This window comes from Gobio gobio (assembly GCF_949357685.1).
Source record: "Gobio gobio genome assembly, chromosome: 3".
Taxonomy (NCBI): domain Eukaryota; kingdom Metazoa; phylum Chordata; class Actinopteri; order Cypriniformes; family Gobionidae; genus Gobio; species Gobio gobio.
In genome coordinates, this window is record NC_137099.1 from 45,861,211 (window position 1) to 45,888,566 (window position 27,356).

Here is a 27,356-nt window from a genome sequence, read left to right on the forward strand (position 1 = left end):
ATGAACATGTCAAAAAAATTAAGCCACTTTGCTTACATGATGGAATATCATACATCTCGCAAGTTTTTTTGGCATGTAACCAAATTCAAGGGTATTTTGGCTAGAAATGGGTTACCCATAGCCGGACTATATCGGACTATAGTTAACCGAGAGCGGCTATTGCTTGCTGGGATAGTACATCAGGTACTGGTACATTTGCGAAAACATGAAGTTGAATGGAACGGATAAGAAAAGGACTCGACTCGGCACACACAGTTGCAAGGTTTATTAGAGAATCAGGACTATAAAGGTATGCAGGATTCTACTAGTCTCTGAGCAAACCACACAACTAGTCCTTTTCTAAATGTAATACTATAGCAAACCTGGCTGCCATGGTTAGTGATACAGTAATATAATTAAAGAAATGGATTTTAAATGCAAAAACTAGTGCATCAGGTCACCATATGGATAAGTGGGAAGAAGGAAGAAAAATGCATCAACATAAGTTATTCCTATTACTATGGGTCATATTCATTTTAAATAATAATAATAATACAAAATAATTAGGAAGGAAAGCAGCACCTCTGCCTCGGTTAGGGCTGACACTACTATACCATAGATTATATTCTTTAATATCTCTGTGTATATATGGCCAGTCAGCGAGAAAGAACACCACATGAATTGTACCGCAGCCCACACTGTAAACGTCTCCTTCATGAGTTTGTTTGTTTCTCATTTACAGCGAAATTTGGTTCGAAGAGGATGGGTAGCCAAACCCTCCAACTCACAGACATTTACTGGGCACATACACACACGTCGCTGCATGGAACAAGATACAGCTCCAAGAAAATAAGCCGTAACAAGGAGAGGAGAAAAAATCAAGAGAGAATGAGGAGGAGTTTTGGGCATCTGTGGCACAGAGTTAAAAGGAGTCCATGGCCTTGAATTCGCTGAGGGCTTGGACGGGGGAGATGTGTTTCTTCTGCGAGCCTCGCCTGACACGGGTCTGGCACTCTTCCGGTTTCTCTCTCTTCACCAGGGGTTTCTTCTCGGGGGCCTTCATACGCCAGGAAACCACGGGGGAATTGACTGCTGCTGTGCCGTACACCTTCTGGTACTTGGTGGAAGCTACATACGAGGCCTTGACCGTGAGGACCACGGCATTCATCAAGTTCTTGGCTGCCTGGATGAGGGATGTAGCACTGTCCAGCTGAATATGAGACAACGGGGAACAGAACATTCAGGTTAGTGCCTGTATTTAGTGAGCTGTTGTTCAGTCATGAAACTTGCCGCAAACTGATCCATTACACTGGTCCATTACATGCAATTTGCTAGAAGTCACATCATTTACTACATGCCACGGGCAAACCTGAGTGGCCTCTGCTGATTCTTCAACCAATGAGATTCTTGCTCAACGTTTCAATAGTCTGGCTCAATTTTCACTGGAGTGTGCTATCAGAGATCCTCTGAAACCCTCCACCTTGTGTGCCTATTTGTGCAGCAGAAGCATAGCTTGCATGCTTACAGCCGAGTGTCTGTGTGTATACGTATACGTGTGTATGGCAGTAGCAAGTCCATAATTGCTCTGCAGCAGCAACATGCATAGCTCTAGTCCACCAAGACAAAATACATTTTTATATCCATTAACATGTCAAAGCTACCCAGAGAGATGTCAATCATTAAAATGACATGGAATTAACTATGAATACACCTTTTTCAGCCAAATGCATAGCATTAGAAAAAAGTATGTGAAACAGCATGCAATGATTGCAGTCATACATACGCTATGGTGAGTTTTTCCATAATTGAGCTACAGCCTTCAACTGTATACAAGTGGATATTTGAAGGATTATATATTCATGGTGCATCAGAGCTGTTTTAGCTGTTCAATTGTTGTCCGATTAATGTGTACAATGCTGGACAAAGCCCATTATGTAGGTCTGTTAGTCCGACTTTACAAAAAACAGACTGGCTAAAGCCACGATCACACAAAACGGTTTTGATTAGACATCAGGCTCTGTGTGTGTGCATTAGGGCTGGGAAAAAAATCGATTTGATTTAAAAATCGAGTTGGTAGGTCAAATCGATTCATATTTTCAAAAAATCGATTTTTTAGATTTTTTTTCTCCCCCTCTGCAGTATAGCGCGATACATACATTTTGAATTCGCCAAATCTTCCTTCAGGGTTTCCGTAGCACGCTCCCTGCGGCGCAGCCCTCTGCCCCTCCCCTCTCCCGAGGGCAGCGCATGCATACACAAACAATATGGCAGAAACAGCCGGCGAAAGAGAGCAGCTCCTTCCAAAAAAATGCTCTTCGCCTTAAGTCGTGTGGAGTTGGTTTGGAGTGGCGTTAGCGCTAGCACCCCGTTTGCAAAGCAAACAACTCTTCAACAAAGCTTTTCAATCACTCAGTCGTCTGGCAAGAAAATACCTGGCCATTCCAGCAACTAGCGCCCCATCGGAGAGGGTCTTTAGTGTGGGTGGTGGTATTGTCACCTGTAACAGAGCTTGCCTCAAGCCTGCTGTTGTTGATAGGCTCATTTTCCTTGCAAAGAATGTTTAAAATGCAATTACATTTTTTTATGGCGAATGGTGTTACTGTTTACATGTTCAATTCAACTAAGAGTTACCTCAGGATTTTTTGTTGTTTATTAGCTCAATCCAAATACAGTATAAATTATTTGGATGTTTAACAATCTTTGTTGAACAGTGACTTTTCAGTTAGATAAAGGGTTTGCCTTTGCAATTTTATTTTGATGCACTTTAATTAAATATAATAAATATATATTTTTAAAATATATGTACAGTTTGCAATTATTTTGTTTTAAATGGGGGCCGGGGGAAAAAAATCGAATCGAATCGTAAATCGAGTTTTTTATAAAAAAATCGCAGATTTTTTTAGGGGGAAAAATCGCCCAGCCCTAGTGTGCATATATATATATATATATATATATATATATATATATATATAGAGGAAATATGAAGTAAATACTACAGAAAAATCAAATGTAAATTCTACCTGAATAAGTTAGTTCAAAGAATTTAAAAAACAAAGTCAACTCTATATTAGTACTCAATTTACGCTTGTAGAAATTAAAGCGTAAATATCAACATTATAAAATGGTACTGTATTGTTTGAGTAGAAATTACTCAACAAACTTTAACTGACCAAGTTAGTTACTTAAATTCGTTGTTCATTTTACTTAACTTGGTTATGTAGATTTGACTTAATTCGATATGTGGTGTTTACTTAAAAACATGCGTGCAAAAACTTGCGAAAGAAAAATTAAGTAAATTTGACTTATTGTTTTTTTTTCAGTGTGTGTGTGCGTGTTCAATAAATACAGAATGTAAAAAAATACTCCACATCCTGCCACACAGCAAACCTCATGCACCTTTACTTAAATAAATAGCAACACAATACGCAAGGCCGGAATCATCTTACCCCTGAAACAATGAGTTCTCCTCCCAGGTTCTGAACCTCAGCCTTGACCTTGCTGCAGATGTTGAGCTGATGGCAATAGAGGGCGATTCTCTGGAGGTATGCCAACAAGTCCTGCTTACAGGCTGAGTCTGGACACTAAAAGAGATGGGAATACATAGCAGAGACTTGACCTTTACATATTCACTGTGTAGAGCAAATATAGAGGGGAGGGTGGTAAAGTGATGATGACTGAAGATGAAATTAGTTCCATCTGGAAGATGACTCAGGGGTTTGTCATCATCACATATTGGCTGAAGTCGGCGGTTGTAGACTTGTTCCTAAATCTCCCATTATCATCACAATTGTTTATTTTGTTAATAGGAACACTGTACACATAAATACACAGCACAACAGTAAACAAGCGAAAAGAATAGAAAGAACTACGTCCCCTGAGGGATGGAAGAAACATTTTATAATGGACGCCAAACCATATCACAGTAAATGAAAAACTTCCTTAATTTCCTTGGGTGCATGGACTATTTCTGATGTCATGACACAGCGATAGCTTATCTCATGAATATTAATTTGGTCGTGATGATGTTGCTGGGTAACCTTCCTGCAGTCACAACTACTTAATATTCATAAGCAACGACTTTAGTATTATTCATTATTTGTTTGTGTTTACATTATTTCACCGACTTTCACTCTTTTGATAACTATTTGAAAGCACACATATCCTAAATTTGTCAGCATACTCCCGTCCTACTAGTATATTTACCTGGAGATCTGATCTGTAGCATTCTCTCTTCTTAGAGACCTCAAAACTGTCATTTGAGCAGTCAGATTAAATCACCATTACAGGTGTCAATAGCAGAATGATTGCCTAATTTTCTAGATATAGGGCCCTGTTTTTATCTTAGCACATGGTCCGAAGCTTATGGCGCAGGTGCACTTAGGGCAGGGCCGTGCACAGACATTTGGAGGGGCAGTGGCCCAAATCAAAAAAAGGAGCACTATAAGGGGGTTGAGTATCATCTTAATGTAGAGATTGACAAACCTTTACAATCGTATTGTAAATACAATTGTCAGGCTTTAAAGCAAATTCAATTTATTTGTTGTAGACAAATGTCTTGTTTATGATTTTCAGCTTTGTTCAAAGTAAATAAAGCAACAGTTTTTCAATAACAGAAGAATATGTAAAAGTATGGTATTTGGGGTAAAAGGCACAATAATTAAAATTATAATAAATATCATATATTAGATTGGGTGTCCACCTTAGTCCATCATTATATTTGTAATGAAATCATCAGATTATAAAATATGATAATAATCATATCATAAAATAAAAATATATTTATTGGTTTTTATTACTGTAAAGCTTTATCCAATTATTATGGGATCTCATTCAATGCTTTCAGAATCTTAACTTTAAAAAAGTTTATGTATTTTTAAAATATACTTTTATATTACTTTTATTCATCAAAATAAAACAGAAAATAGCTACTGCAAACTTTGCTAAAGATATTTTTTTGAACAAGTATTAATTTAGACATGATTAAAAGGCACAATATTCTGTATGCTGATTTACCCGCTGGAGCTTTGAATCCATGTTTGCAATGTTGAATGGGCTTTAGCCTCCCTTTGCTCTTTCTCACTCTGTCTTCTTTTTTGTGAAGTCATTGTTTTTTTGTCTACAAAGTGTGCCGACAAAAGCAAATTTGGTGTTATTTATATTAGATCAGATCGGCTACAATAATTTGATTTATACAATTAATTATCTTCCAAGAACGTGGATATTTTGCACAAGTTGTTAGCACTATTAGAAGACCAGGAACAAAATATTACCGACAAAAATACAAAAACAATTCCGCGCATCAAGCACTGTCTGTTATGTGGATTGTAGTTTGTAATCGACCTGTTAATGGGACGACTGAACTGTCGTCTCAACAGAGAGCGGGCTCGGGCACTGCCACAGACTGTGAGCGATGACGTGGAGCGAGCGGGAAAACACGGAGCGGATTAGCGGATTTTTAGCAGAACAGAACTCTTTTATGGGAATCCTCTGGGGGTAAGGAAGGGAAGGGGAGCAAGAAGGGGCACCTCAGCCGATGAGGGCAGAGGGGCAGTGGCTCAAGCCACTGGGCCACCCCCCTGTGCACGGCCCTGACTTAGGGCATGTCTGAATCCACTTTTGCTAGTGTAACAACAGAAAAAATGGTTGGCGTGCCTGGTGCATGGTCTAAAAAGTTGTACCTAGACTCTTAATGAGTCACGGGTGTGTGACTTGGGTAAGGCAATTTTATCTTTATGCACACAATAAAAACCTTTTACATTTGTAATCCTTTTATTATTTTTGATATTTGGCATGTTTATGTGCTATTGCGCGTCCCTGTGTGTGTAGTAATCAGAGTGTAAATGCGTTGTGCACCCTCCTAAAGGTGCATATTACTAACGCGCCGTTTAAGGCGAGACACGGCAGGTGAAAACATTGGAGAAAAAAAAAAAAACATGAGATTTTGGGCCAGTTTGCTCCCTTAACATGTAAGCCTTTAAGTCAAAATTAAAAAATTTCAACATTACACATTAAGGTGGTTATTTAATTATATTTTTTTTAACTTGTGCCCTTAGATTTCTACCCGAAATCAGCAAAAGTTATTCTAGCGTGAGCTCTCATGCCGTCTCCCGAAACATGTCATGCTTGGTATCATTATAAAGCTCTCTGTCTTATACACAGTGCTGTCTAATCCAAATATGGGCATGTCCTTTGTAGAACTAACCAACCGTGAAAGTTTGCAGCTGAAAACCATATCTAATTGGTCAATGTGAATTTCTCACAACGTGATACGCGCTGCCGCTTCCTTGTGTATTCTCCGCATGAGAGAAAATACTGCAGCCAATGCTGAAATCAGCTCATAAATATTCCCATAAAAGACCATGTAGCCATAAAAGAAAGTAAACAACAACAGATTAGACGATGAAACCCCGTCAGAATTAGATTCAAATAGTTATAGATGGACATATAACAAACAGGGACAGTTCTTTTGCAGTTTTTGTGGCTGTTGTTATGTGTGTTTGTTAAGGTAGTTCTCTTCAGCTCAAGGCTATTGCTATGAATAATTTATTAATTTATCAATTTCCATGTGTTTTAAATATTATACACTACTGATATTAATGAACTGAATATTTTGTTTGTAGGTTGGGGATTTCATAGAAATGTATGCAATTATACAATATAAAACTTTAAAGGCCGTTTTCTCAAAATGAGTTTTTTTCTAACACTCAGAGTCAGATATATCCACTTCAGTGGCACCTACAAGCACCAGCTTTTCCAGTCTTATACTGAACTATATTTTGAAGGCTTTTACAGAGGGATTTGTTGATGTATCATTCCTATCCTGAGTTATAGGTCCTTTTACTAAAAAAACTTATTATTTTTAAGGCTATTGTCAGTATTCTCTAATTTACTAATGCACAAAATAAGATATCCAGAACCGCCTATATAAAAGACCTCTCATCTAATATGTCAACAAATAGAAGCAAGAATTTAAAACCTGGGGCCCGTTTCAGAAAGGAGGTTAAGTGAAAACTCTGAGTATGTTAACCCTGAAATAAGGGAAACTCTGGGTTTTCTGTTTCAGAATGGGAGGTATGTCAAACCCGAGAAAGCAGGGTAAGTCAAGCCCGTTTCTGAAAGAGAGGTAACTTATACTCCGAGTCAGTTACCAGGGTAACTAACTCTGTGAACCTAACCTGGTCAGGAGCAGGTTTTCTTTGATAAACCCAGAGTTTCTTTCAGTCTCCTCCCCTTTTTTAAAGCACCAACTGTGTTTAAATAGTTTATTCATTCATTCAAACTGCACAAATGCTTTTTTACTTTTGAGTATTTTGGTCGTATTTCAAGTACAAATATCAAAAAATTATACATTTAATCTAAATCTAAAGTAAGCGAAGTTTACTTAAAACAAATTAAATTATCTGCCACTTGACAAAAATACATAGTGAGAAAAGCATTCTTTGCAGTGGAGGTACATTCATTCATTGCTCATATTTTCATCATGAGGACACTGTCAAACTGACAAAAACGGCATGTCCTTTTATACAGGAAGGATCCTGACGTTCACTTGATTAACCTCTAGAAGTAACCTGATAATTAGAATTTCCTTTAGGATTTGCAGTGGTTGGACGCTTTGATGACACTCATATTCCCATCATCACACTTTCTGAAAACGGATTACTGTATGGGATGGAAGGATGCTGCCAGATGGTAGTCCAAGATAAATGCCATAACCACCACCACAGCTGTTAAATACATTTATTTACAATTTTTATGGTCATCTTTATTTCCTACAAATACTTTATTCTTTTTCCTGTTGGATGTTAATATTCTTCCTCCATCTCCTCTTCATCAAACAGTGGTGCTGGTGTTTGGCTGGCCTGAGTAGAAGTAAAATGTTTAATGTCATTACCCTAATTAATAAATGTAACCGGTGGGATCAGAGAACATTTCATTATGTGAAAAGAACGTAGACCCTTTTCACATTTCTGGGTTTCTCAGAGCGGAAGTCGTCATAGGGTTAACTTTTATAGCGGTGAATGAAAGAATACATTAAATATATATTTTCTGTGTCCCCATTTGCTCAAATAGCAAAAGAAAAACTCCACAATAGTGATTTCACAACTTTCAAAAAGATGGAAAAAATAGTGAGTTTGATAACGGAAGTGGAAAGAGAGAAAGATGTTAATTTTCACCATCACTCCCATAGACACTGTATTAGAAACACTCTCACAGCAGCGGTCACTTGTTTTTTGTAATTTGATGCAAAAGTAATATGATACAAAGTATTAGTGTTATAAATGTACATACATTTAAAAATACAAAAAAATACAAAAAACGTTGCAGGATTTACGATATTGATGACCATTAAAACACGTCATCACTGTGAAAAGGGTCTATGTGGGAAAAGCTGCTGCACATTGGACACTGAATGATATTTATTTAATATGTCAAATGTTTGTAAAGTCATTAAACCAACACCCATGAACATTTTATGCTTAAAGCTTTACCTGATTTAATTAAGTTTCTATTTTTCATTTTTAGCTGCTGCCGCAATCTTTTTTTGCCTTTTGGATACCATGAAAATTAAACTTAATTAAAATAATTAAGAATTAAACTTACATATTGACCCGGAAGTATGCAAACATCTTTTTTTTGGGTGCTGTTGCCATGGTGAATTGTAATTTCTGAGCTCAATTGATCTTGGCTTTTCATAGTTGGAGTGCATGTCCTTAACTCAGAGTCAGTCTACTCAGAGTTGATTGAACCAACTCAATTCAGCTGTTCTGAAACCCAAAACACAGAGTTTCCCATCTCAGAGTAAGTCAACTCAGAGTTCAGGTTTAAACTCAGAGTTGGTTGAACCTCCTTACTGAAACGGGCCCCTGGTCCTTTCCAATTTCCATATTTTGTTTTTGGAATTGAATGCAAATGAGTGCATATTTAAGTATATAAGGCCTCATTTGCATATTAATACATTAATTTACAGAAAACTTGTAATACATTTTTTTTTCTTATATTTATGCCAGTAATAAACTGGAGAAGTTTCACAGTGATATCTTATAATAATAAAAAAATCCCTATTCACCTGTAGTGTCTCGCCTTAAATAACAAAACAAAAAATTGACTTTAGACCAGGTTTTTGTTGGTCAATGGCGCAGTCGCGTCAAAAAGCACTTGCGTCACGCCTGGTGTTGCATCGCGCCGGGTGTATGGTAAGGCCTATAGTTTCAATGTACTTATGTTCATCTAAAGCATTTATATGTAAGAATGGCCCCTATTTTGTGTGCCATTTCTGTCTCCCCTTCGAATCAATACATCAGCATGTCCCATTTAACGTTATGATTTTTTGGATAAATGCGTTTAAACACAGCACCTTGCACGCCAAGACACAGCAGTTAACTCAGTAACTTTGCATAAAGTAATAAGTCCTGTCAGAAGTTGTTATATAGTTGTTTTTTCTCCCTTAGCTTCGCATGAACCTTGAGTGAAAAAGACTGATGAGACACATTTAATAACTGTTGAAGCTGCTTTATCTTTGACACGGCTGAGCAGCTGTAACGTCCTTAGCGTTTAGCGCTCAAGTGTCTCGCTGCAGGAAGCAACCTCTCGCTGTGCTATGGGCTGGCAAGGGGGAAATGGAGAACCCTCTTTTCTTGCCTCCAGGGCCCAGCAGCTTTAGGTCTGCCATGTCAAGTGCAGCAGTTGCAGGAGCTGTAAGAGTGTGTTTCTGAGGAGGGCTGACTGCTGTCATGACCACATACACCACTGCAACCCAGCCTGGCATCCCTCTACGGCAATGGTTTTGCAAGCCAACAAAACTGTTTACAAAAGTAAACAAAGCAAAACCAATTATTTTAATCATTTAAATGTATTAATATCACCAGATCTGCAAAGGTCCAACAATGTGGCCAATAATGGAATTTTCCCCCAAAAAATTGACAGTCAGGCTCGCATTCTCTTTTAAGTTGCGTCCATGTCCAGTCCATGTGTGTTAATCTGTTAACATGGCACTGTTTTTTGACAATGCCGACTGTAAAAAAATTATATAATTTTACACGTACCTTAACATGCACCAAACCATTCAAAGCTCTATATACAGCAAATGAAGCATATCATTGGATGGCTTTTTGTTTCTAGATTGTTTTGTCTTTTCCAGCACTTGAGGAGCATCTTGATTGAGCGCCCAGTTCTGTTTAACACCGCCTACTCTGAGATTCTTTCTGAAATAAATGCGGTCCCTTGATGCGTCCTGAGAACCCCAGATGGCCATTAGATGTAAATACTGTGTTAGTGGGTTTGATAAGGGACATGTCAAGCCACCTGTTCAGACTACACAATATTCACAACGTGTGTTTGGTAATAGAAAGGATGGATGCTATGGGAAGAACACATTGACCTAAAAGGAGGGGTGTTCTGTTTTGGAAGGCAGGATCTGTCTGTCTGTCTGTGATGTGCTTGAACTCTCAGATTACACACTGATCAGCAGTGTTATCAGGTTTCCTCTCACTCTTTTCCCTTTATCTAAGGGAAAATAAATACTGCAATAAAACAACAAAAACAACACGAGGCCTGGCCAGTGGTGACACAGCAGGTTTCAGGCTTCTTATATCTTTTTGATCAGTGTCCCAGTGTTGATGACAACAAAAGGGTCATTCCTATAATGCAGTACCCCTTTGACAATGAATGCTTTAGTGTAATTTAAAGAAATATGTCTCTAAACGGGTATACCAGACCGGTCAAGCTCATGGACTTGTGTCTTGACTCATGGAGCTAATTATAGCTCAGGGGTGTTCAATGCTCCCGGAAAACCAATCTCCAGCAAAGTTTACTGTTTTTACTATATTAAGTACATGTAGCAACGTGTAATTATGTCACCTTACAATAAAGAGTTTAGCCTGTAGCTTTCTAATCATACTAAAAACCTCAAGTTGCTTGTTCAGGTGTGTATGATTAGAGTTGGAGCTAATGGTATGTTCCCTAGTTCGTCCCGGGAAGTTTTAATGAGTTGTGAAGTTGTAATTAGAACATCAGATGTGTTCAATCACTTTATACAAAAAAAAAAAAAAAAATAGCAAGATTTTTTTTCTCTACTTCTAAAAATTGATAAATAAATTAGGGCTGCGCAATATATTGAAATTATCGAAATCTCGCAAATTTACATATCGCAATATGCATATCGCGATGGCACGCAATATCTGAATGTTTTTAATGGGCTACTTCAACATTGTGAAAATTGTAAGTTGTTGGTCAACGCTTATAGCAGAGAATAGACTGGGCACACGACTGTTACTTATGTGACTTGCTTGACGTTAAAAAGAGTTATTAAACACAATAACTTGCAGAAAACAACTCCTTACAGTCCTGTGCTGTCTGACACACACACAACAAAATGTGCACACAAGCCGTTCTTTTTTTTGTGTCTTGTTACACACTCTAACTGTCAATGCTTTCTTTTCCCAGAAATAATGTGAAACACATAAATGGTATCATTCTCAGTTTTTAAAATATAATATAATTTAAATATAATTTAAATAGATATTACACACTTAAAGCAATATCGGATCGCATATCGAATATCGCATTATTTAACAAGGATATCGCATATCGCATTTTTATTCAATATCGCACAGCCCTAAAATAAATAATGCATCAGGTGTGTTTTTCCTATTGCAATATTTTGTACATGCAGCATAGCTTTAGATTTATTTTAAATACAAAAAATGATTATTGCTGGGATTATGTTTCTAGCATAGCCCCTTTCACACAAAGATCCAGGATTTGTCCCGGGATCGTTTGATTTTGATTATTTCACACTGCCAGTGATTTTCTGGAAATCTGTGTGTGCATTCACACACATCCAGCAAAGATCCCGTAAACACACGACATCAGGATGTGACGTGTCACATCTCCGCAGCATCTTAAGTTTGCTCTCTAAGGCACTCTAGCAATTCTATGGAATTTTTCTGGGATCAACTCTCTGCGTCAAAAGGGCTCATGTTAGATGTTAGGCGACAGATCTTCGAACCCTAATTGATGGAGTGTGTAGCTTTTCATTTCTTAAACAACCATATAGTAAGACACATCATGGCCATATTCCAGGATGACAATGTCAAGATTCATCAGGCTCAAACTGTGAAAGAATGGTTGGGAGGGAGCATGAAGAATCATTTTCACACATGAATTGGCACCTCTGGGTCCAGACCTTAAATTCATTGAAAGACTTTGAGATGTGCTGGAGACAAAAAATGGACAATACAAGAGTCAAGCACTCTGTAAAGTCCACTAAGTTGTTTAAGAAATGAAAAGCTCACACTCCATCAATTAGGGTTAGAAGAAACGTATAACATGCTAGAAGCATAATAATCACTGGAATAATGATCTAATCATAGACTCATAAGCATTTGCCAATTTAAATCCAAACAGGCTTAAATTTTGGCCAGGCAGTGCATAATGCATAACAAAAGTATTTTTAATGCATTAATGATTCCTTGTAATGCATTGTATCGTCTCCTGAATAATTGTAACCATAGTTAAAATGCATTAGGTGTAACATAAGTATTATAGTATATTAAAACACACAACAAACAACCAATTTCAGATATACAGTAACAAAGAATCTGCAAATATTATAATGCATTTTAACTTTGGTACAGTTATTTATGAAAAGATACATTGCGTTATAAATACCTTCATAATGCATTATACATAAAGAATTGAAACAAAGGTGTCCTCAATACAGATGCTGAGTCTACTGCAACTGTGAAAACCGTGTTTTTAAATCATGAAAACCATGTTTTCTCCTTGACATGCCTCGAATTTGGAAAATCAAAAACAGATTTCAGAGTTTGTGTGTACAACTTGTAAACACAATTTTTCCAACATGACTTAAATGCACCATAAGCTCTGCAGGAAATGTTGATCTAAATATCTAGTTGCCCAGCCCTGGCATGTAAAAATGGCCCCTATGTGGCAACCATGAAGTTTTTGTGCTGTGGTTTCCCCACCAAAGTATGTATGTGTCTAGAAGATATCATGAAGGATGTATCTTTGATTAGTGATATTCGGGATGATGAGTTGATTTTTTTTCTAAGCTAAGATTGGCTAAGTAGTTGGTAGAGCAGTCCTTTTGGAGTAGCAGTTAATTGAGGAGGTGGAGTCAGGTGAAGTAATCAGTGAACAAGAATTTATTGAGCAGTCAGCACTGTAGTGGCATCCCTCCTTGTGCGAAGACCAATCTTGTGTAAAAACCTGTGACTCTATATCTGCACGACTCCACTGAGTAGCGACAACCCGCAGCTTTTCTTTTGTCTCTCAATACTCTTGTGTTTCCTGTCATGTTTTTGCCATGTTCTTTCACTACATTTCTGTAGTATATCACAGGTGCAAGTCTAAACATGTCCTCACACACCTGGTTACCTGTGTTCTCTCGTTGTTCCATTCCTCATTTTATACAATTTTAGATTTTAACAGCGTTATGTATATTGCACATAATATAATTTTATCATCCGTTAGATTTAGATGTAGGATAAAAAAATTGTTAATTGTATGCTTTTTTTGGTGCTTTTTTTCATCTTTAGGGTTTAATTTTGTCTTTGTGTCAACGTCACAGGATTTTATTAATGGGATTGCATGTCCTTATGAGAAGACATCTTGTTTAATTTTTCATGACAGTGCATGTTGATCTCCAATGACAGATGCTTCAAGCTGTGAGATCTCATACAATAAGTGAGAGATGCATGAATAGATCATAAATGAGTCTTTGTTTTTGCTTTGTAAGAGTTTCTGCATCTCATACATTTTCTTCCACAGACAGGGTGTGTTCACGCTTGGCATGTTTGCTGCGATTAAAACGAACCCTGGTGCAATTGCTCTGTTAGTGCGGCTCATTTGAACATGTGTGAACGCTGCCATCCGAACCCTGGTGCGCACCAAACAAGCAGACCGAGACTGCTGAAAAGATGGGAACAGACGAACTCTGGTGCGGTTTGAATGAAATATGAACGCAACACGGACCAAAGACATGTAAACAAACCAAAAACAGAATGCTCACGCATAGTTTTTTTTTTTCTCCTCATAGTTTTGAGTTTGCCCATCACAGTTTGATCCAGGCATCAGAACCGCATCTCCTCGCAGATCTTCGTTTGCGTGTGTGACGGAAGGATTCCTGCTGCCGTTTTGACTCTTACACATTTTATAAGCTCTTCACGAGTTCTCAGCTGGTCAAAATACCATCATATGTAGGCTACACACATGCAGGGTGCATTTATCCCAGCACACAGGATTGTTTTGGATGTTCAGTAAGTTCTGTCTCAAAATAGATAATGCATCATAAAAGCTGACCAATCAGGTTGTGAACATATCCCTGTGCCTTTAGGTGATAAAAATGCCAATCTGAATGCTAATCGGACCAGGACAATATATATATATTTTTTTTGTCCGTACCAAACAAACCAAGCAAACTGATCTACAAGTGTGAACACACCCTGAGTCTCCAACACAAACAAGATTCATCCACACAGTGAGTATAACCAGTCTTGGAAGGTCCTTAAATACAACCAATCTAACTGCTTAAAACACAAAACTTATTATAGCTGCAACAGCGGTTTCATATATGATTAAGATGCTGTAAAAATGCGAATGGTTGTGTTTATTTGTCCATTAAATTATAGCTGTCACAGGATATGTATACATTGGTGTAAGTTACATTGAGCTTACAAAACCATGTTTATTTTGTTGCATGTAATGGTAAATTGCAGTGTGCATTTGTGGGTAGCGTTAATGCTTTTAACTCAATGAGAACAAAATAAAATTCTCTTCTCTTCTTGCCCCTCCACTCCCACAGCTTACTACACCTAATTTTGTAGCATTTTTCAAAGCTCTGGTGAGAACTAACTGGTGCAGAAACGGGTTTCATGACCCATTAACATCCCTCAAATTCACCCCTCACTCTGACCAGTTAAGCTTCTGCACTCTCAGACAAAAGGTACAAAATTTGTCACTGGGGTTGTACCTTTCAAAATGCATGCCTTTGTACCTTATTTGCCCATAAAGGGTGCATATTAGTACCTTTTGTACCATTTTTTTCTGAGAGTCTGCAGATGATCCAGAACACGGCAGTGTAATCTGCTCTTCAATCAGCCAAAGAGGGCCCATGTCACACATCTCTTGTTCTCACTCCACTGGCTTTCTGGCTTTCTGCAGCTGCCCACATCAAGAGAATGGATAATCTAAATCAGTTCTTAATAAATTGCCAGTTTTTCATTAGCACCCAAGAATCTATTAGCGAATCAAACCCTATACGGTGACTTAAAGGTATAGTTCACACAAAAATGAGAATTGTCATCATTGACTCACCTCTATGTTGTTCCAAACCTTTATGCATTTCTTTCTTCTGCTCAACACGAAAGAAGATATTTTAAAGTTTGTTGGCAACCAGACAGTTGAAGGTAGCCATTGACTTCCATAGTAGGAAAAAAAAAATAGTATGGAAGTCAAATTTCACTTTAAAAATGTTTCTTTTGAGTGTACCGTCAACTCTCTGGTTACCAACATTCTTTAAAATATATTTTGTGTTCAACATGTACAAGTTTGGAACAACATAAGGGTGAGTAAAAGATGACAGAATTAAAAATTTTGGGTGAACTATCCCATTAATTATGAGCAAATAAAACTTACGTGTATGACTTCCATCTTTAGAAAAAAAAATTACATAATATTTTATGAGAACATGAAAATGCACTTCATACAGTAGTAGGAACAAGCGAAGACAGTGCATGTTATAGTAGCTGCCATCAAGACATGCACACTGACGGACTCATAAGCGCATTCCTTAGCCTTTTTTTTTTTTTTACTTTACAAGGAGTACAGTTGATTAAACGTTAAAAAGTGTCAGTCAGCAGGTTCTGAAGATGGTGCTCATCTAATAATAAATTCAACACCTCATAGGAGCTCATTATTTTAAACACAACCCAGGGCTTTGATCTCACATGCTCACAGACAAATGGGGAATAAAAGGGTGTTCTGACCTGGTCAGCCACGGCACGGGCAAGCTTGTCCATTCTGGATCCGGCCTCTGCGATTTTCTTTGCGGCATTGATCACGTCAGAAGAATTCTTCAGAGGCCCTTTGCCCCTGCAGTAGCACAAAAACCCAGATTGTTACTCTATTAGTTGATTCCACGCAATGGGCAGAAAGCAAACTGCACAGAGCATGAAAGCAAGCGAGCCCCCCACATATGCTAACAGATTTGAGGCAGCTAGGGCAAGTAAACGAAAAAATAATTACTACTCTTTCACATGGCTTCATTCTGATCAAATATTTTTGTATAATAACCTAAAAAAAAAAAAAAATTAAAAAAAAAAATATATATAAATATATATTTGATCTTTGTTCTTAACTCTTTCCCCTCTAGCGTTTATGCAAAAAGCTAGCCAGCACCAAGTTTTATGCCCCCCAGAATATTTTGTTGTATGGATATCTGAATATGCGATACATCAGAATAAAGAACTGAACCTCTGCTTTTTAAAAATAAATAAAAAATGTCATTCTATTATTTATGAACATTTGAATGCGAGTAAGTTTCATAAAAAAAGGCACCATTTTGAGCAAAAAGCTGAGAAAATCATGTTTTTATCAAAGACTATGTCTGGATCGGATTCTGAACAATGATCAAAACACAGATGGAGTAGATCGAGTCCATCAACACCCCCAAAGCTTGCACAGTCCTGTACCTCGCCCTGGTCGACATGTTTTTTTTTTTTTTTTTTTTTTTTTATATAAATAGGGACAGTGCATATTAATGAACATCAGTACAAGTACACAATGTAAATATGCTAGAGTTAGCACCACAGCTAATTTTCATCTATTGTCCCTAGAGAACAAATTTCATTCAGTAACGTTAGGCAGTTTTGATTTATATGCTGTTCAATGTTGATGATCCCGTTATTTTACAAATGCATAAGATTACATATGATATATTGCTTGCAAATATGCTATTTTTCGCCTGTGTTTTGAACAGGAGATTCAGTTCTCTTTCAAAAGATACTTAATAGCGCCCCCTACTGCATTATCGTAACATCGCAAACACAGAAATATGGAAAATTCCGTCAATGGCGGGGACGAGTTTTCTCACAAATGACAGAAAATTCCATCAATGGTGGGGAAGCATCGTCTCAATGGGGAACGAGTTTTTTCAAATGTTGTGCATTTATTTGTAGGATAATGTACCGATATTATCACAAAATAAACGCCTTTTAGGTTGAAATGAGATCCTTCGGCTTCACATTATCTTGTAAATATTATCAGCCTTCTCATTGTTGACATGTGGATGGTTGTACCTGGTGAAGTCAGTCATCTCCATCATGATCATACACATCTGCTTGGCCAGCACGATGATGTCATTTCCATTGTCGTCCCACTTGGCGACCTCTGCGTCCAGCTTGCTCTTTTCCTGCCTGAAGCTCTCCACCTGCTCGGCAATCTTGGCCTTCTCTTCCTGAGGCAGCTGAGCCATGATGGCCTATGAGGGGTAGTGATACGACACAAGATAAAGATCAATTCCCCACATTTTGCAAACATGTGCCCTTGTTTCTTGTTAAAAGTTTGTGAAGAAAGTACCCTCCATTTAGGTTGACTTTGTTTAACCCCACTGAAATGCCTCTGTATAAGGTTTTGAAACTTAACACTTAATCATAAGACCTTCTGGAACCCCATGACATCTCATGCTCATAAAGAGACAATCCATCCTCTTTTCTTTCCCCCTTTTCTTGTCAAGGAATAAATTCTCACTCCGTAGCGATTCTGAGCCAGTCCAAAAGGGCATTAATCTCTTTGCAAGGTCACAGGCACCGTTAAGGCGCAGTATTATTTGTGAGATAAATGTATAATTACCTCACTTCTTACACCAGTCTATGAATTATGCATTTGTTCAACATTCTGTCGGAGCAGACGGACCAGACCAAGGCAGGGGACTCTGGATGCTGTTAAGAGCGCAATCACCGTGGAAGATGGGTTTCATAAAAAAAAATGTCTGTGGCGTGCAAGTCTGAATTTGTAGTGTGACAAGTCAAAAATATTTTCCGCAGTTTTGTCTGAATTTATAAGTGGCAATACGCCATCATAGCCAAAGGATGTCATAACATAAGAGCTAATTAAGAGCCAGCTGCTCATTTAAGATTTGTAGCTTTTTGCTTGTTTATTTAACAAGCAATTACACACTAAAAAGAAAAGAAGTCCTCAGAGAAAATGCGATTAAAAGATGAAAATGATATCTTTTTCAGATAGCACACACTCCTGGGCATTTCAAAAGGAGGGCTGATGCAACGGTGGCTGTGTCCGTATAAAATCGAAAAAAGTATTTTTTTTCTTCTTTACAACATAAATGTATCCTTCACTGCCACAAGCCTGTCCGATGGCATCTGAAAGAGCGAATTAAAGGATTGTAACTATAGTTTTGCTTGGTTATGACTAATGCTCATTTAAAGGTCATTATTTAAATGTAAGGTTTTTTCGTTTTAGCTTGGAAGTTATTACCGCACTGTTTTACCACCTGTGCATCCAATCAAAAACATACACATCCCAGAAGCCAATAAGCTCTCTTTGCACGTCTTTGGAGCAGCCAATCAGCATTAATGAGCTGCTGGATGGTTAATCCCGACTCCTGGATGTGCTGTATGGAAGAAGGTGAATAGAAGGGGGAGAGCCTATTTCTCCCTCTTGCCTTGCTCAGAATTCACTTATCCCAAATCTCTCTGGCTCCTAACCGATAACAAGAGAGGGTGCAGGCAGCTTAATGCTCCAACAAATCCTTCCCCATACGCACCGGTGCCGATTCATTCAACACACTCATATTGTGTGTTGAACGTCTGCCCGCGTGTGTGCGTGTGCCTCTGGATTAGAAATCCCTCAAAAAAGCTTTTTAATTTTTCTCATTTGAAATAAAGTGGCCTAGATACTGGAGTTCAATTTTATGGCTGACCTATCAGCAGCGTTATCCTATCATGGAGCTAAGAGATAGAGCAGTGTGTATATGTGTGTGTCTGGTAGTGTGAGTCAGTGAACAAATGCCTGCTCTTATTTCTCTCTTATGAGAACTCAAAATCCATAAAACTTAAAGTCACAGACTATATCAATATGACAGTAGTGACACGCATATTTGATTTGCAAAAGCATTTGCACTGTGAACATTCAGCATCTACGCATATGGCGCTGCTTGAACTCCAATGAACCGAGTTTACTAGTGAGCAAAATGTTTTCCACGGTCATCTTTTTTTGGTTTGTTTTGTTGCCGTTCACAAGGAATGACCCTGTTTTTCTTCTCCACAGCAGCAGCTATTTTAGCCTAGTCTTTTATCCCTATACAAATGATCATTTCCTCTCATTCATGGAAGATAATTTCTTTTCAAGAGTAATTGGTATCAAACAGGGTTATGGTGTGTATTTGCGCATGAATGTCAGCGGTACTCCATGGCTACATACTGATATTCTTGTAATGTCTCATAAGCAGCCCACTGTGCACTATTCACACATACACTAATGTGGATTAAGCCTTGAACCCCAGTGAGCTCTGCCGTCAAATGCCGGCTGACACACACACACTGAGGGGGTGACATTGCCAGAAGTCTGATCTGCAATCATATTTTAACAACTACAGTTTCTGCAGAGAGAGTTTACGAAACTGAGACCAAAATTATTCTTATGTAAAGCGTTTGATTCTGCTGGAAATGTATGCATCTTATGCATTAAACATGATCCTCTGCTATGTTAAATATTGAAGCTTATATATAGGCTCTGTTCCAAAGCCAACGTTGCTGCCAAAATTCCTTTCTAAGGCAGTATCCTAACTAAAATGGAACCTTATTAGTGACCGAACATTTTACGTAGGTAGCAATTCCAAAATAAATTGAATGAATATGAATGCATGTATGAACCTGTTAGCTTTTGAAAGCATCTTTGTATAAGACGCTTTAGAATTTTCACTGGGGTTTGTAACGAGCTATACATTCAGAGTTTCAATCAAACCGCTGAGATGTTAAATATTGAAGAAAAATAACTGTTAGATGCCATGCGGAGACCTGATGTAAAGCATATATACACACTGCAGTGTGTGCTGAAGAGGAAAAAAGAATTTACAAACAATTTCTCACCATCATTTGCAGCAGAGGCTAAATAATGTTTTGCTCTCGAAAAAGTGAGAGACACGTTGTGTGCATGCACTTGAGTGACTGGCCCTCTTGTTATTCTGAAACTAGATGTAATTTTACAGCAGACACGCTCAGCGGAGTGATAAGTGTTTTGTATTGTGAGTGCAAACCTGCTGGAAATGACAGGAGGAACCAGAGATGTTGTTCATGTGTCACGTAGGAGTCACTCACCCTTGCGCTCTGTCCAGCAATAAGCTGGTCATCTTCTGTCTGGACGCTGGTGCGGCTACGGGCGTCATAGTCTTCTTGCTCAAAGTCAGAGTCATCTTCAAGCTCTTCTGGAGTCTGAAATATAAAAAACAAAATAATGACCATCCTTATAGATGGGTAGTTGACAAATAAGCAGTAAAAAAATGTTTGTTTCCCTCTTAAAACACCACTTTTGTAGAAAAAAAATGCATTTTGTTATGTAGTGGGAAGTTTGATGTTTGAGAAAATATAAGGGGTCACTAACTTTGTCAATTCTTTCACTGTTTTTTAAAATTTACTGATTTAAAATTTACTGAAATGTGTCCTATGGTGTGACATACAGAGAATTAAGAATACAGGGGTAACCGAGAATAAAAGTGAACACTTTTATTGCGGTTCCAAAAAAGTTAACCATTTGCACGTCACACCAGAGGACATGGTTTTCAGTGACAAAATGTATCATGTCCCTATGCTTTTAGAAATATATAAAAAAAAAAAAAAGTAATTTACTAAAATAGACACAAATTTTTATTTATGCCTGAGGTATTTATTAACATTTGTATGCTTTTCTTTTTCATTTATAAAAGCTGTAATTTATTGATCCATGCTTTAGACCAGGGGTGTCCAATCCTGCTCCTGGAGGGCCACTGTCCTGCAGAGTTTAGCTCCAACCCCAATTAAACACGCCTGGACCCGCTAATCAAGGTCTTATTAGGCATACTAGAAACTTCCAGGCAAGTTGGAGCTAAACTCTACAGGACAGTGGCCCTCAGGACCGACTTTGGACACCCCTGCTTTAGACAGTCGCACCATAGGACAATTTTGAGATTTGGCTCAAAAATGTACAAAAATCTAAAGACAAAGCAGTTTTTATATCAACAGGTCCATGTAAGACAAATAAATGTTTAACCATTTACTGCATTTTAAATGACGACAATACTAATTGTATACATTTTTATCTTGTGTGACAGTGAAAATGCCATGTCACGTCAAAAACCCAGATACCATACCATAACTTTGAGGTGTTTCATTCAAAAAATAAATCATCAGTTAGGCACCCTCATGTCATTTCAAGTCTTTTTCAATTCACATTTTGTGCATATAGGTTTGAACAACATTACTGTCTACAGTAAATTATTCTTTTTGTGGGTGAACTATTCCTTTTAAAGTCTCCTAAATTTCATTTTTACTTTAACTTTTTAGTTTCAAAACTGTTCTGGAGAGACATTAACTCTTTGCCTCGTTTAACCTTACATCTATATTTAAAATTTACTCTACGAAAGTACAGATGTCCTCTGTCCTAATGCTCCAGCTTGGTGACAGTTTGGGACATAACATTTGACAGACGTTACAACCAGCTGTGCATTGCCACACAATAAGGGGCGAAGCATCTCTTATCCAACATAAAGACGTGTCAACCATTAAACCAGTCAAATCTCAATAAATAATTCATTCGACCCACAGTTTGAGTTACTAGTGACTTGCATCATTGTTCAATTCCCTTTTGGCTTTCTTGAGTAATATAAAAAAAATGTTCCCTCGGAAAGTGGGATCAAACAATATGTGAAGGGGGAAAGGCCTCTAGGTTTTTCAGGGTTTAGATGTGATCTGTTTTCTTGTATTCTGCCTACCAGTAGTTTCAACATCAGTCCCACTAACTGACTAATGAGCAAATTGGAGACAAAGAAAATACTGTGCATCTTGACAGCCGCCATGGTTCAGCCACTCTAAGCGGAAGTGGCACTAACTTATAGAGATGTTCTTTTGATTAAATCAGCTAAGTAATGTATCACAAACTGGCTAAGACTCCTTTGCTACTTGTTTTAACGAAGATCCCAGCGGATTGAGATTTCACGTAGACATGGAAGTGTAAAGACAATAAAAAAAGGAGTGTACATTTGTACGCAAACCCATCTTGGTTTTGATTATTCTTCCCATGTTTCTTCAACAGGATGCAATCCTTGACAAATAACTGTGTGTGTGCTGGTACTTTCATTTCACTTCTACTCTGGGAGCTGTACTATTTTCAAAACTAAATAGCAGCCACCAGTACATGGGAACTGGAATGGCTTTTCGTACACGCTCTCTGTGTGATCTCTCTTTGTGATTCATTTTTGCGATCGGGGGTGGTTTGGGAAATAAATAAAAAAGAAAAAATAAGTAGCGTCTCTGTTTACAATTATCACTCTGTTCCAAACCATCTCCAAACTCAGCTTGACATTATTTACTGATAAATTATTATTTACTGTTCAATATTGTTTGATGTTCCCACAGAGGAAGTGTGGATCTTAGAAATTGTCTTTTTGGAACAAAACCGAAACCGAAAGCATTCACGGTCTCCGTATAAACAAATTAACAGTCTAACATACTCTTATTGTATAACCAGGACATACTATATACAACATATATGATAACACAAAGCATTACTTCGCAATTAAGTGCATCCTCCTCTGTAATCAGGGGTTTTCAAGTGACCCGGAGACCCCAAATATAAAAAAGCTAGATTTTTCTAGAAACACTTTAGAATAACCTTCATTAGATCATTAACCCATTTAAGCCCCCCGGCAAGTTGCCGCAGTGTATAGTTGTCATTTTCCTTTTGTAAGTATTTTTCTAGATAGTACCCATGTTTTTAATCTCAATGACACGCAAGAAAACAACCAAATAAAGGATTTCAAGAGAAAAAAAAAGGTATTAACTTCCTTCCTGTCACATGAGACTGCTAACTTCCTACCCCTACTTCCAGGAAGCATAACAAAGGCAAACCCTCCCAAAGAAAGGTTATTTTCATGTTACTAATAAGTATTTTTTGTTGACATATATATATATATCTACATAATCATGAAAGTCTCTAGAATCATCCAAACAAAACAATTCTTACAAGAGATCTATCGTTTTTTGTATACTTAGTCAAAAGTCCAAGCGGCAAATATAGTTGCCGGTGGGCAAATGACTTGTAAGTACATAAAATGGGGAAATGGGGTATACTGTGTTAACAGGTTAATAAATCAAGTTTAAATTTTTGGTCTTGTTTAGTGCTTTTTTCTTTCATAATATCCCACCTAAAACATAACATAACCCTTTAACTGACATCTCTACTGTACAGTAGACCTTAATTTGATAGGGAAAAATATCATATTTTATGATATTATGTCTTGTAAGGGCCAAAATATTGAGGAGCCTTTATCCAGTTTGGATGCGTTTCATTCAAATCGGTCAGGGACCCTCATTCTTTTTATGACTAGTAGCTTACACTTCCATTATAATGTGGAAATTCAGACAAGTAATGAGTTTACATTTACATTATTTTATGAAATCACCTACTACAGTCAGCCATTGAATACTATGGGACTATTTATTTATTTTTGTTTTATAGATGTAATTTTTTCGTCACTATTTTAAATTTATTTTTATTTAACTTTTTGATACACAATGCCCTGTTAGTTACTTTGTTCTGCACTATGTTCCACCACTTTAAGACAAATGTATTTGTTGTTTGTTGTATTTTCATATTCAACAGATAATAAGATAGATGCAGCTTTTTTGAGTTTGCATCGAATGTTCTTCGACTTTTATATACAATACATTTGTTTGTGTTTGTTTGTGTAAAGATTGATCTGTTGAAAGCAGTTATTTTGAGTTAGATGCCAAATTTTCTCATCCTAGTCACATTTGACATTGAAGGGGTGCATACAACATATTTGCCCACCGGCAACTATAGTTGCCGCACATTCAAATACAATTTTCAAGAAAAAAAACTAAAACTTGGGGAAAATAAATGCAGAACACGTTCACATAGGACACTATTAACATGACTATATGCATGAAACCATTCAGAAAATTTTGGGCACAAATGGGTTAACGTATATTATAGTGCTGTAAAATCGATTAATCACACAAACGCGATTAATCGCATCCAAAATAAAAGTTTGTGTTCACATAAGATATGTGTGTGTACTGTGTATAATTAATTAACACATGCATGTAAATATTTAAGAAAAAAATAAAATAAATAAATAAATAAATATATATATATATATATATATATATATATATATATATATATATATATATATATACATATATACAGTATATGCAAATATTTCTTAAATGGATACATGAATGAGTGTGTATTTATATATACATAATAATTATACACAGTACACACACATATTATGTAAAAAAATATATATATTGGTAACAATTGATGTCGGAATGCAATAATCGATGGTATTAGAGCAGCTAGGTGGAATTATGCAATGGAGACAAGGTTTGTGGAGCTATGGCAACAAAAATCCTGCTTTTATGATGTTTCCTCAAGTGACTACCACGACAGAGTGAAAAAAGATTGCTGGCGAACGATAGCAGAGGCACTTCAACAACCAGTTGAGTACAGGAATTAGCATTAAAGTTGCGTTTTTTGGCCTTACTGTTATCTATAAGCTAGTGTGTTCCAAAACAATGACACAATTCGCATTTAGAAAATATAAGCGTTCAAAACTTACGGTCTCTCACTTTAATATAAAATTGTTACTGAACCAAAACAGTGAACATAATCATGCTGAGAATGTGAAGTTTGAAAAGTGTTCTGAACCAAAGGTTCCGCCTAGGTCTATATGAATCAATGATTTTGATACCATCACTCTGCACTTCAGCTTCTCATCAGATTTCCTGTCCAATCAAATGCTCTCTAGAATCTGAAGTGTTCCGCCCCCTACATTATAAATAAATGCTGAAGCTGCGGCTGAAATCGGCCACTTGTTCACACAATTACTATTTTCAAAATGGTAAATGGCACATAATGCACTATTTAGGGGATAGGGAACGATTAATGCGAATGAAGTATGTTTTTACATTAATGTCGCATGAAACGCTGCAGCACGCACAAAGTCTGCTCCGGTCCAGAGACACAATAGCACAAAGCAGATATTATGTGTGAGTTGGTGCAGACCACAAAAAGTATCAGTCCCATTTCAATTCTGCATAGAATGCTGTATTTTAAGGAGGAGCAACTGATAGACAGACTTGACATTAGACGCATTAGAACACTTTTCAAACTTCACATTCTCAGCATGATTATGTTCACTGTTTTGGTTCAGTAACAATTTTATATTAAATCTAAAAAGGAAATCTATTAGACTGAGGCTGTCATAAGCTGTCAAATTCAGCTTTGCTGAGCTCAAAGAGCTGTGATATAAACAAAACGCTATTGGCTATTTTAAAAAAGGGGAGGAGCTGCTCTGTCCCGCCCCGTCTTCCTGTTTCAGTGGCAATTACATCAACACACTGAATAACGCTGCATGTTTCAAGGCACTTCAGAGGGCCTTTGAGCTAACACGGCGCTTCGGTAGTTTGTTTACGCTCTTGTTACCGGAAGTCAGTAGCTAGTTCCGCCTTCTCTATGACATCACGCACTTCGTTAAAGACAGCAAGTGATGATTGGTCGGGAAGCAACGTGTAGTCTGACAGGTTTCTTGTCCACAACACAAGAAGAATTAAAGGGTTAGTTCACCCAAAAATGAAAATTCTGTCATTAATTACTTACCCTCATGTCGTTCAACACCTGTAAGACCTCTGTTCATCTTCGGAACACAAAGGAAGATATTTTAGTTGAAATCCGATCGCTCAGAAAGGCCTCCATTGGCACAATGCACGGTACACTCTCAAGACCCGTAAAAGGTACTAAAGACGTCGTTACAAAGTCCATCTCACTACAGTGGTTCTACAATAACTTTATAAAGCGACAAAAAAAACCTACATAGCGACTTATATAGTGATGACCGATTTCAAAATAATGCATCATGAAGCTTCAAAGCGTTATGAATCAGCGAGTCGAATCATGATTCGGATCGCGTGTCAAACCGCCAAACTGCTGAAATCACGTGACTTTGGCGATTCAAACTGCTGAATCGACTCACTGATTCATAACGCCTCGAAGCTTCATGATGCCTTGTTTTGAAATCAGTCATCATGATATAAGTCGTTATTTAGGGTTTTTTTGTGCACAAAAACTATTCTCGTCACTTTATAAAGTTATTGTAGAACCACTGTAATGAGATGGACTTTGTAACGACGTCTTTAGTACCTTTTATGGGTCTTGAGAGTGTAAAGTGCCATTGTGCCAATGGAGGCCTTTCTGAGCCGTCGGATTTCAACTAAAATATATTCATTTGTGTTCCGAAGATGAACGGAGGTCTTACGGGTGTCGAACGACATGAGGGTAAGTAATTAATGACAGAATTTTCATTTTTGGGTGAACTAACCCTTTAAGGAGTCAAAATCACATAATCTGACTATCGTAATAGAAAAAAATATGTAGTCTGAACCCTGCATTAGAGTAGTTTTTGTGTTGAGCCTTTTCTTTGTCACTGTACCCTTTGCCTTGCTCAGCTACTTTTTAGCTGAGGTTGTGGGGTAATATTCTCTGGAAAATTACTTTTGTGTGAAATTGTAGTATTTTTGTGTTAATAATACATATTAACTATTACATTTGACCTATTTAGATGTTAAGATGTATGAACCTGAAGAAAAAAACATTTTCAATAGCAAGTAATTATTCTTTAGATAATATTTTAATCATGTATTTTGGCTTCATTACAGTGACAATATAAAAGCCAATTATTTAGTTTTGGAAACATGTTTTCTTTTTAATATCACTCTCTCAATTTTTGGACCCAGTATAAATGGGTCTTTATTCTGGATCATCATAGAGGATCAGCCTTGTCATCAAAAGCCCTGCATTATGATAATGCTTATTAATATTCATTCAAACTATTTTAATTTCTATATAAATGTCATGAATTGTTTGATAAAATTTGATATGCTTTATATAACTTTTCCAACAATCCCTTGAAGAGTACATTCACCGAGGTCTCAGGTAGAGAACCCTGGCCCTGTATGATGGAGTCATAACCCAGTACATTATTTTCAGATGAAATGTGTTTTGTTATTTATTAACAAAACCTCTGGGGCAATGAGCAGAATAAAAGTCCGCTTGTGAAGAGC

At 37.3% G+C, this 27,356-nt stretch overlaps 1 protein-coding gene across 1 annotated transcript in view; it reads right to left on the bottom strand.

Annotated features, from left to right (window-relative positions):
- Positions 1 to 250: 250 nt before the first annotated feature.
- Positions 251 to 27,356, bottom strand: part of ctnna2 (catenin (cadherin-associated protein), alpha 2) — a 673,292-nt gene continuing 646,186 nt past the window's right edge. The window contains exons 14-18 of the mRNA XM_079811627.1: positions 20,334 to 20,447; positions 17,298 to 17,479; positions 15,987 to 16,092; positions 3,426 to 3,560; positions 251 to 1,189 (exon numbers count right to left, since the gene is read on the bottom strand). Of these exons, the coding sequence (XP_079667753.1) occupies positions 902 to 1,189; positions 3,426 to 3,560; positions 15,987 to 16,092; positions 17,298 to 17,479; positions 20,334 to 20,447 (825 nt within the window). The 3' untranslated portion in view covers positions 251 to 901. The remainder of the gene's footprint in view (positions 1,190 to 3,425; positions 3,561 to 15,986; positions 16,093 to 17,297; positions 17,480 to 20,333; positions 20,448 to 27,356) is intronic.